Genomic DNA, 12,479 nt, shown 5'->3' with positions numbered 1-12,479 from the left:
GCTGTACGTGGCATAACACTGAATTTGAGCGCTCGGGCTGTAATAGTGTTTTCTCCAAAGTTGCAAGAGTGTTGTCAAGAGCACTTCTGAGCTAAAAGCTGAGCCTATTTCCATTTGGCCATGTATATTACAGTACTGGCATGATGTTTTGTCTTTCTCCTGCAGCATGAAGTATGCTGCTCTGTCAGGTTTAGTGAATCCTGGTTTCCTCCGAATTATTGAATTATTACTGCAATACTAGCCTAAATATAAAGACAGACTAATATTCTAGACAACAGGTATTTATTAGTGTGTTTTTTTCCCCAAACAGAGTAAAAAGAAATTGCTTTCTACTTTAAACCAAAACTTGGTGGGTTTTTTTTCAGGTTTCCACAAATATGGAAGAGGAACCAGTAAACGTGGATGCTGCCACAAGCCTATTATCTCAGTTGTGATGCGTAATGGACAATGAAAGGATTGCAAGAAATGAAGATCACTAATACTCATAGCTTTGTTTGTACAATTTTATTAAAAAATCTTGTTAATATACAAGTATTGGCACACTTTTAATACAAACTACAAACAGACTTTCCTATTATCTAGGAAAGTGGAATGTCAGAAGTCAGTGTGAGAAACTTAAAGTGCTAAAACAGAAGGCACTTCACAAAATTGGTTCACTGAAACAATTTAGCATAACTCGAGTTGATGTCCTTCACTTCTAAGCTTGGCAGTGAAAGCTTCAAAATTGTTTGAAAGGTTAAGATATAGAAAGCTTCTAGGCAGTAAAGCTTCAAGGAAAACGCTGTTAATTGTGAGCAAGAAGCCTAATCATTTTTGAAAAAATGATCAAAAGGCTATAAAACATGTTCACTTTTCTCACTAAAGAAAACTCCAAATAATTGGATAACACATAGGACACACAGGTGAAAAAACGTGCCAGAATTTTTGATAAAAGCCCCTTCTTGTTGTTAAATTTGTTTTGTGAAGTAGTTAAAGGAAGCAAAAGGAAATATACTCCCAGAGTCAGTGAACTAAGACATTATACATTCATTATTCAAATACTTAGGTTATGAAGAAGTCTAGGATGTTATAGTTAGAGGTAGATAAGTAGTCTGGTTGACACAATATCTAATAATTTAGTATCTGCACATCAAAGAGATCACAGACTCCTTCATTATCATCCAGGTTAAAGTTGTAGTCATCTCCGGGAGTAGGAGAGAGTCGTAAGAGAGGAAAAACTGTAAAGCAGGAATAGTTTAGTTTAAGTTAAAACACTTTTGGAATATCAGCCCTATCTCATAATTCAGTATGGTTGTCATCACCAGTATCAGGGTTAGTCTTAATAATTAAAATAGTCTTGATAATCTGACAAGCATGCTAAGATACATACTGTGAATACCTGTACTACCTTCATTCAAACTAAGGCAGTGACATGTTGACATGTTTTGCTTAGTATTTTAAGTGAATTTCCTGGAATTGAGTGATACCTGTGGAACGTGGACTTAATTTCTCCTTGTGCAGCAAAGGAGTTCCTGAGTAGCTTTTGGAACTTTCATCTGAAAGCCATCATTCATATTTATATTCCTTCACCTTCTTACAGTATTGCCTATTATCAGCCTTCAAGTATTTATCATTTTAAGTAAGGAAGTTACAATTATCCCTATTTTACAAAAAAAAAAAAAGGAGGCTAGCAGTTTTTCTGTGCACTGCGTTTCAAGCATGGACTTGAAGCCATCTTTGGGGAGGGAATGCAAGAAGAGAAACGCCAGCGCTCATGCTGTACCTCAGGGAGCACTAACCTAGTGCAGAGGAGCTAGGCATGCTGTATCTGCTCTATAAGCAAAGACTATGTCCATTTTAGCCATGTATTGGCATAATCCCATCTTGTCCCTCAGACCTTATGATTACATGGTTCTTTCTGGATAAGCCCTGATGTTGTCTGCTTGAAAGGCAGAGGCTGCTTACACAGCAGAGGGCAAGAGAAACGATGCCAGCTGAGTCCACCTCTTTGCTTGGCACCTCAGTGAGATGGAGCAGAGAGGCTGGGAGCACGTAACTCACTAGCTGTGGTTCAGTTCTGCACTCATACAGCCACCAAGGTGCAAAAGCAGAAATGGGTACCACAGCTGCTATCTACTAGTCTGAATGCAGGCATGTCAGTATGTTCCAAAATGCTTATTCAAAGCACCTGCAGGAAGCCTTAAGCAGAACAGAATTAAACCAGATCTATTTTTTAAGACAGCACTCCAGTAGTCAGCCTCTTCTTTCCTTGTTCCTGAATTAAGGACTGGTGGGTTACTCATGCATGCAAGTGCTTGCTGGATTAAGACTTTCATATTTTGATTGTTAAAAAACAACTGTTTTGTTTGTTAAAAAGCACTGTTGCAGGGAATGGAAAGGGGAGCAAAGACAAGAATGACAAAAGATAGAAGAGGCATTACAGGGGAGAGAAGTAGTATCATACTGACTCTTGGCATCAGATTTAACACCTACTAAGAGTGTCTTTCACACAAAACCCATGCTGCTACTTGTAATTATTAGAAAAGATGCTAAATACTTACCGTCAGAAGACATGAGTTCATCAATAAGATCCCCACCAATCCCTGTGAAAGACAGGAGCATGTGTTTATGGAAGTCAATACATATCCTCTGCATTAAAACACTGAACTGCAAAGTATGGCTCATGTGCTGTGTAGGAGCTGTGGCAATATGTAAAATGTATTTACCTTTGTATCCCTCAGTTTTTCCCCAATACATTTCTCCCACTGACGCCTTTCAGCCCTAGAGCTGTGTACAACATGAAACTTATTTGGTGGCAGAGAAAAGTACTTTGCTCACAGTGAGTTTGCTACCCAGAGCTGGCTCAATGGCTTCATTAGGAGATAAACAGAAGCCTGTTATTTCCACTGTGTAACTCATTGTTAACTTGGTCACAAAGAAAGCCTTAGGAAACTAATAAAAACATTTAAGCAGTAACTATTGCTTCCTACCTGTGGGCTCCTCCATCTTTGCCAAGTCGAATGAGTTTGCCTTGAGAATACAGTTAACATCCAGGGGCAGCAAGCCCTGGTAGTCGTTAGAACTAGCTGTAGCTTGGGCGACATCGCCTGCAAGGCTGGAGTACAACACTGACTCTGGAAGGCTGGAGTAAGGAGCTGCTGGGTTTGCACTCTTCTGCTCTGTGCTGCCGTCTGCAAAAACAGACAGGCACGTTACGAATCTGCTGCGGTAGAAGGGAACACAGAATGCCTGTACACGGCTTTGTCTTTTGAGGCAAACATGGCAAATGTCTGGGATGAGGCGGGAGAAGTCTCCCCCTTCCAAAGTCACAGTTTAATTAATTGTTAATTAATTGAAGGTTAATAAATAAAGGTTAATCAGGACCCATCAGAAATGCAGGGTGTGACACTGACAGCATTTTCTTAAATCTTTTCCTATTACCCTCCTATTATTATGAAAAATATACCTGATATTCAGTCTCTCACTGTGGCTATGTGGAAGAATGGAAGTGACCTTGTGGCACAAAAGCTGGAACTGGTGCCTGTATAATCTGTCTCATTAAAAGGTACATGTTCAAATCATATCCTCCGTCAGAGGCTGGCAATTTCCTTCCACACTGCATTCTGGAGAAGCACCTCAGAATAATTAACAGGATCACATCCAAAACCTGTTTGGTATAAGATGATCAGCTACGAGGGAAGAATCTGTTTCGCCAGACAGAAGAGGAAGAGGCTTCTCTGTAACCTCTTCGGAGCTCTCAGTAAGCCCTTGGGGTAGTTTAACAGACAGCTGCTACATTATGCAAATTCTTGATATTTTCCTTCATCTAGCACCGTTTTTCTCCTTTCCCCCCTGTTCCTCCCCTCTCCCCACCCATGTGAGGTAGAAAAACCCTGGACCCACCTGATGGCGTGTCCACAACCGATGCTTGTGGCAACTCTTGTGCTTGGTTCAGGACACGTTCTTCTGGTGGATTCTCAGGAGCTGTAGCAGGTTTAAGCAGAGTTCCTGGAGCTGCAGGCGGTGATGGGGGCTGTGCGAGGTCATCGGGTAGAGGAACTGGAAACACCATGGGCTTGGAGAAGCTTGATTCTTTATTTATAAGCAGCACATGGATAGGTCCTGAACTACTTTTAAGATTGATCTGGTATTTCTTCTGTCCGTTCTGTCCCTGTAAAGGTGGTATATTGTGAGTTATTATTCCTTGAGAACTCTTAACTTTACAAAATGTAACAGTAACTGCACAGAGTTACTTCCCACAGAAAGTAATGAAGATGTTTGAACAGAATTCTGAAACTGACACAGAAGATAAACACAGCGCTCTTCTAGTTACATCACCAAGAAGAGCTCAGAATTAGCAAAAACTTAACCAAGTCGTGCTCGGGGGGGGTGGGGTGGGGAAGTTAAAACTAATACATCTGATCTATCAGAAAACAAAACACAAACCAAATTACAAACCTGTAATGTACTTACCTGACCTGAACACAGCTGCAGAGGACACAAAAATACAATTCTATTAAGTGCTTAATGAAATACTGAATTCTATTTACATGAGACTTACAGCAAGGCTACATCTTACCAGTAATGCCAATGATAAACAATGATTTCTGTACATTTATGTTTCTTCCTTTTAAATGGAGCTTCAGAATGATGCTGGTTGGGACCAAGCATCCTAAACCAGCTGGTTATCTCACCCAGACTGAGTGAACACAGGATCATGAGTCAGGAGAAACAATTTCTTAGCTGATTTGCCAGGCTTTCTTTTGGGCAAGTTACTGAAGCAACACAGCTAAGACTGGCTTCCCCTAGCACAGCCTCAGTGAGACCACCGACTCCACAGTGGCTCATGCAGCAAATTGCTTTTCAGCACACATGTTCTAAAGAAAATGAGAAAAGTGGGAAAGGAGCCTTGGAGAAGGGGAACCAAAGCAGAAAGCATTGAATCTGGTGACCAAGACTAAGATCGGCTGGTTTAGTCCTCAATAAAAAGCCAAAAAAACCCTAAAGAAAAAACATCACAGCTGGTAACTTTGGTGCCACAGAGAACCTTACCATTGCCTGAACTGATTTCAGCAGAGTTGGACAAAGATGGACACTGATCAGCTTAATTGTTCTAGCTTTGGATGCTTTTACCATAGTAGACTGTGCTTAGCCTCACTAAAACAGGCTTGTCAAACTTCTGAGGTGAATTTAGCCTTCTACAAGCATAGTGGCTATCATGCTTCATACAATGCTCTCTCCCAATTATGCAACAAAAAAAATTAAAGATGGACAGAGGTAAGTAATTAACCTCCTATTTTAATCTTGCCCATTTAAGCCTTTAAGCTAAAGGGAGACTGTAGTTTGCTTATCCAGTCTAGTACCATGAGGCTAAACATAAACTAAATCTAAACTAAACCTACTGCTAAATATAAATGGCTTTTTCATAAGAGTTCTGTTCTAACAATACAGAGAAATTTGACACGCAAGAGTCACTGCTAATAACCTCTTAAAGCAATTCATGACAATTACGCCTAATTTGGAAAGTTGCAACATTTAAAAGCAAGAGAGAACAGAGGACAAAGCAGCCCACTATTATATCTTGGTTTTAATACAAGATGGAGTTTCTGTTAATCTATCTAGGTGTACAAAACCCACTTTTCCCCACCTGGCCTCTCCCTTTGCAACTGAAACAATCTTAGTTTTTATTTTTTTCCCCTCCTGCACACAGACAGAGATAAATCCTTTGCTCTAATGTAGCTCTTCTTTTCCACCGTCCCTCTGGAACACTTAGGCAAACAAGAAACCAGTACATACCATTTCGGGTATAGGTACTTCTAACTGTGTACCACAAGGAGCTTGAATTGCTAGAAGTGTGTCTCCTGGTTAAATAGCAATATTTAAGAAAGGGTTAAGTGTGCATATTTTCCTTAAGTCTTGCATGCTATCCACTCAAATGAGATATGGTAATTCTCCAAGGCCACTTGTAATACTGCATGATTATAGCATAAATAAACTTGTTGTGGGACCTGCATAGTCCCTGTAAAATCCAAAGTCTTTGCATAATATAAATCACAAAGTTCCAATACTTAAACCATAGCTGCAAAAATCTTTTCTCATAGCAGTACAAGGTTTACCACGTCCTTTACCTGTTTGTTACTGTTCCAAATCTCCTCGTTGTATATGTAAAGCGAGGTGAAAGTATGTAATGAGCTTCTTTTTCAGCTAAACCAGCTCTCTGGTCCAGCTCACTTCATGGCTTTGAAGAATGGCGGTAGTACAGAGAGATTTAATAGAAGGAAGAAAAGGTACTAATGATTGTTTTAAGCACTTCCAAGCATCTAAGCTTAAAGCTTCTGCAGCACATACAACTGGGATGTATCAGCTGGCTACCAAGCTCACCTGTGGCTTACAAAGCACACTAAACCACGGTGGTTAAAGTCAGGAGATCACAATTACACCAAGAGCACTGGCACTACCTGCATTGCACTGCAGGTCATTCTCCTACGTGCATGTCATTTCCCCTTTGTCCACAACTTGGAATAATGCTTTTCTTTGCTTCCTAAGAGACACTTACAGAAGTACTATGTGACCAGTGTACTAAGTGCCTGCACATTTTGTAATGACTAACTGTTTTTAGTAACAGCTCATTTTTGTTAAACTCTGCAGTAGTTGTCTAATCTTGTATTTTTATTCAAAAACAAGTCCTTCTTCCCTGTGGCAAAGAGGCGATGTTCTAAGCCTAGCTGAAGGCTGAACAGCAATCTTCCCTTGGGTGCCCCAGGATCAAAAAAGGATGTCAAAGGAAGTAACTTCTGTCACAAACTCTTGGCAACTTCTTCAAACATCCTGTTCAGAAGGAATCCTTTTGATTTAGTAGCAATGCTCCACCACTGAACTTCATCACTGAACTTCATCACTGAGCATCATCGGAAGCTCCCTTTTGCCATGGCGGCCACCAGAAAATGTTATGACATTTGGACCTGCCTGGTCTTTCTGGTGTGTTGGACCAGCGTGTCCTGTCCCTGGTTCCATTAATGGCCTGAGACAAGCTGCTGCGAAGTGTGAATACAGAAAAAGACATCTGAAACCAGTACTCCAAAACCAGCTGAGCTTCCATTCCATACAGTCTAGTGACTACAACTAGAAAAATGCTAGAACATGCTAGTCATGAACATCATGAGAGACATCTACTTAGTACTGATCACTATTAAGTACTTCTAAATTCAAAATACTTTCAGGGAAAAAGCAGGTTAATTAGCAAGTTAGTTTTCAGGAGGAAAGTCAGGAAATCCCTCACTTTAAGAAACACAGCCTAGCAGCAACTTACCATTGAAGCAGTTGCAGATATCTTCATGGGTGACATACGAGAACATAATTTATGTCAAGGAATATTTTTCTTAAAGCTACACAAAACTAGTATTTGTTGCCGTCTAAAAGAAGTTTGTCCATGCTAAGCCAAACCTATACACTTGCTCAGAGGTGTAGTCAAGACATGATTTTTTTGCTTTCAGAATGGCTAGTTAAAAATAGCAGAGTTCTGTCTTTTAAGGGACAAAAAAAATCAGTACCTGTAAAGAAAATACAAAAAGAAAAAAGTTGCGTAGGTTGAATGAGAAGAGATTCTTCTAAAAAAGAAGAACATGTAAAATCCTGTTCGGAAGAATACCATCTACCCCACTAACTTGACACTACAGAATTCAAGTACATAACACGACTTCCCAGAATCACACAAAAATACTGCCAGAGGGGACTTGAGAGAGTACCTGCCATCTCATTTCCCTGCCTCAAGGTAGGATCAATAATTGTTAAAGACATTCCAAACAGACATTTGCCTCCCTCTTATGGAAAACCTCCAGAGATGGATTTCTACCACATCCCTGGGGGGTCAATTCCAGTGCTAGCTCTCCCAAATGAAAGTTTCTCCTAACATCTAACTTCCATCTCTTTTGCTACAAGAACCATTTTACAGGAACGGTTTCTGTAAAGCAACTCAAAAGTACTTGTCACTGTGCTGTAGTTAAGAAGGGCACTTTCCTGCTTCCAATCTCAGGTGCCTGTTTTGCTGGTGTCTTGCAAGACAGCTAAACACATGGTTACAAGCAATGAAGCTGGAACTCTCTGCTCATGGACTATTCACATGCAGGATTTTTTCTTGCATCAAACCCAACAAGCTTCACGACTTTTTCAACTCAATTTGTCTTTGGGTGATAGATTAATCTTTTCACAAGAAGGAAGCAACACAAAAAAAAAACCCCAACAACAAAACCCCAAAAAACCAAAGAGTTACATAAAGCACTGGTAAGAAAGTATAAATTCAAGTGCCAAAAAGCAGTACAATTCATTTTAAGTAAGACACTGGGATTATACTATAGATTTAAAAATTACTGCCGCATACATATACACACACTCACATGTATGTGCCAAATTTTATTCAGGTTACCAATCATACAGTCACAGAAGTTAAAAAGTCATATAAATAAGATTTGTATTTTTCTTCCTTTTTGAACAAAACCCTGAAAAAAGTATTTGCCTTTCCTTGCTTCTAGATAAAATGGACCACGTTATACCTTATCCATTACCTACGCTTTAACTGCTGCTTTAACTCTAGTTCCACAATGCACAGAATTAATTTAAAAGGATATTGGTTGTTTGTAGAATCATCCATGACATTCTTGATACTTTGCTGAAGCCACAGTTTCTGCTGATCCAATTCTTTTTCTTTTAGCTCTAGATCTTCAATTTCAGCTTCCAGATACCTCAGCCTGTCTATGACTTCTTTTGTATTGCAGCCAGCACCTACTCCTCTTAAAAAGGTATAAGGGTTCATGAAACCACACATGAAAAATCTAAAGCAAACATGCAAAGACAATTCCTTAACACTACTTTCAACATTTTGAAAATCCACTAATATTCAATAAAATGGTGTCATGGTTTAAGCCCAGCCGGTAACTCAGAAGCACGCAGCTGCTCGCTCACTCCTTCCTCCCCCCACTCACAGGGGGATGGGGAGGAGAATCAGAGGAATGTAACTCCCACGGGTTGAGATAACAGCTCTCCAGTAACTAAGGTATAATACAAACCACTACTGCTACCAATAATAATGATAAGAGGAATAACAAGGGGAGAGGACACAAGCGCTCACCACCCGCCCGATTGATACCCACCCCGACCCAAGCAGCGATCTGGGCCTTCCGGGTAACTCCCCCCAGTTTCTATACTGGGCATGATGTGCTGTGGTATGGAATACCCCTTTGGCCAGTTTGGGTCAGGTGTCCTGTCTCTGCTTCCTCCTGGCTTCCCCTCCTCCCTGGCAGAGCATGAGACTGAGAAAGTCCTTGGTCAGAGTAAACATTACTGAGCAACAACTAAAAACATCGGTGTTATCAGCGTTGTTCCCAGACTGAAAGTCAAAACCACAGCCCTGCACCAGCTACTGAGAAGGAGAAAAATGACTGATGTAGCTGAACCCAGGACAGAAGGAAATGTGTGTTTACCCTCCCAGCAGTGCTTTAACAGAAAAAAATCAGATCAAATTTAGAATTCCCCTTAACTGAAATTTCTTTTCTTTTGGAATGTAGTTTTTTCCCGCATTGGAGCTGGTTTGCAGGCCCTTTCTTCTTTACCTCTAACTCTTAGCTTGAGCTTCCACCTTCCGTGACCCAAGAAAAAATAGGCACAGGCTACAGGAGGGTAGGTAGGTCGAGACAGTGTCCCCCCAATACCCCTCCCAGATTCACCTATAGTAAATTTACTCAATTACAAATGCCAGCTATAAAGTAGCACTACAAGTTTTTCTGAAAGATTCTCTTTTGTACGCTTTAAACTTGATTTTATGTATCAAAGATGCAAGTTAAAGACCATTAAAGTTCATTTGCAACTTTGCTGTAATTCTAAAATGCTGTATTGGTGATTGATGAGCATAACATTAATTTTACGGTGTCATATTTAGTCAGAGAAAGTGGAAAAAGGCAATTTTTGTGGCTCTTGAACACGTGAAAATTTGCAAGACTGTCATGGCTTACTTCCACTGAATGCTGTTTTTTGACTTCTTCTCAATGAGATCAATCCCCTCCAGAACGTTGGTGATATCATAGATCCTTCTCTTCTGCCTCACAGCAAGGGTATCAGCAGCCTGTCAAGAGAACAACAAATATCAGCAACTTGCATGCTGAGAGCAGAAGACAGTTAAGCCATTCCCTTGGAAAAATGCCCACTAATGTCATTCTGAAGGGAGAAGGTTCAGTTCAAGAGCTCAATCTTGAATTCAAAAGTTCTACATGTAGGGCTACAGAGCACGCGGAGAGGAGTCACCTCTTTGAAGGCCAGCAGGCCTACCCTTGACAGAGAGGAGAGTTTACATGTGTTGCAAAAACTCTGTTTGATATTTGGAGCACATGCTATTGAACTGCACAGAGGAGCTTGCACTGCTCTTTTCGGATGGTAGGATAGAGTAGGGAAGGCAGATAGCAACACCCTGCAGCGAAGCAAACCTCTGAATCCAACGTGTTAAGTTAATCATTCCTTCTGCTGACACTGGAGGTACTGCAGTCTTTGTTTGGATTAAACTGTTCCGGAACAGGAAACGACAGGGCTGTAGTTTCACAAGGCAGCTGAAGGAGAGCTACAGTACTTCAAGCTAGCATCATCTTCTAACATTTCACTGCACAAATTTACCTCGCAGCATACTTGGGCTCACTCAGTCTGTCACACCGAGTGCCAAGGGCTGTTTCACAGCTACCAGGACATTGGTACAGATCGCAGGGATGCTTGCCAAGGTCAAACTGTCACTTTTACGTTACAGCTAACTATGCTGTGTGTCTGTGTGCTGCCAGAGCTCTTCCCTGCAAGCAAAGCAGAGTGTCAGGCAGAGGAAACAGTCTGCTTCATACTGTAATTCTCTCCAGGGTGACTTTTATGTACCTGATGCAAAGACTTAAGATAAAATAAGCAAATTTGAGCCAGTTGTGCCTTCTACACACTCAGCTCTTTGATGCTGTGAAGCAGTTCAAGTTCAAAGAATACTAGCTAAAAGAAGAAAAAGCAAAGAGGAGTCTGATTCTGTACCTACTCAGGAAACTCAGATACAATGATTACAAGGGATTATATGTATTAAACAGATTAAAAGAAAAACAAAGAGGAAAAATAAAGAGAAGGATGGCTGACAAAGACTTCTGCATTCCAAATTGGAACTAATGAGTAAAGCCAACTAGTTTCCACTATAGGCACATAATGATTTATTTCAGTTTGTCCAACATTCTATTGAATTAATACTTTTAATAAAATAACTAATATGAAGACATGAGACAATCAGCCTGAGACAATCACAATTAGGAAGGAAAACCAAATCCATTTTACAGCAAAGTCCACATAACTCCTTTCACAGTATTTTCTGGACCATAAACAAACTCGCTAATCTCCCAAAGAAATAAAATTTTCCTATTAGGAAGTTAATTACTAGAACTTAGTAGTACTTAGTTTTTATTTCTGCTAGTGAAGTAAAATTAGAATCATAGAATAGTTAGGGTTAAAATGAAAAAATTGAAGAATGAAAATGAATGAAAAAATTAAAGAATGGAGATTAAAAAGCAAACAAACAACCTCTTATAGCAGTGAAGTATAAACACTGCTCTTTCTCCTTGACAGTTATGTACCTACTAAACAGTATTTCTACTGATACTGATATCAACAGTTATCTTTTGTATGGCGTTCTGTAGCAGTCTCTTAAAACATTTTCCTATCTAACAAAACAAAATAAATACATGTAAGGCACACACTTTAGTTCTCTCCAAGGAAACAGGCTGTTCAGTTACTTGATCAGCAGCTATGTGCCTGTTATCTTAACATGCTATTTTTGCTGCGTGCATATACATACATACTACTTACAATAACTGCAAGAGAAGCCCTCAAGATTCTAGGAATTGACAAAATTGATGCCACTTATGCAGTGTTTAATCAACACCCCGTATCTCTCAGCGTCTTCAGAGGCACAATTTCTACAAGCTGCCTACATTCAGTACAAGGAATGGACAAAATGCACTTAATCAGCTGCTACTCAGCTTTCTCCTTTTTTCTCATTGTTTTGCATATGGACCTAGGGCTTAAGACTACCACTCATTTTGAACGATGAAGAAACTGCTCTGGAGATAGCCTGCATTACTTCTTGAGATATTCCAAAAGGCCCATCTGTACAATGTGTAAATGCTTTACTACCCTTAACGTATTTTCAAACTGTGCTGCAGTAAAAGATACCAATGTACATAAATTTGTAGCTATGATAGAAAAGTTAAAGTCTTTTTTTTTTTTTTTTTTTAAAGAAGTCATTAATTTTGGGTGCCCAACTTCAGATATTTCAACATTGGAGTAACCTCAGTACTCTAACTGCTACTGTATTTCAGATGCCCAAAGCACAGCTCCCATTAACAGCAATGGAGATACACCATTGCTGCAAACTAGGCTCCAGTACTTCAGGTTACTGGCTGAGCAAATGAACACCACAATTACATATTATTTGGCTTGAC

The 12,479-nt window shown here is 40.0% G+C and overlaps 1 protein-coding gene across 1 annotated transcript; it reads right to left on the bottom strand.

Moving 5' to 3' along the window:
• Positions 1-489: 489 nt before the first annotated feature.
• On the bottom strand, positions 490-10,093 carry E2F5 (E2F transcription factor 5, p130-binding; the record flags this gene model as incomplete). The annotated part of the gene is made up of 8 exons (XM_010018744.1): positions 490-1,217; positions 2,541-2,582; positions 2,970-3,170; positions 3,883-4,150; positions 5,776-5,840; positions 7,289-7,335; positions 8,607-8,765; positions 9,984-10,093. Coding segments are annotated over 8 exons (1,002 nt in total), but the record flags the coding sequence as incomplete, so codon positions are not given.
• Positions 10,094-12,479: the final 2,386 nt, after the last annotated feature.

Source organism: Nestor notabilis, unplaced genomic scaffold, assembly GCF_000696875.1.
Source record: "Nestor notabilis isolate BGI_N333 unplaced genomic scaffold, ASM69687v1 scaffold24707, whole genome shotgun sequence".
Lineage (NCBI taxonomy): Eukaryota > Metazoa > Chordata > Aves > Psittaciformes > Psittacidae > Nestor > Nestor notabilis.
This window is presented reverse-complemented; position numbering and strand designations above follow the sequence as displayed.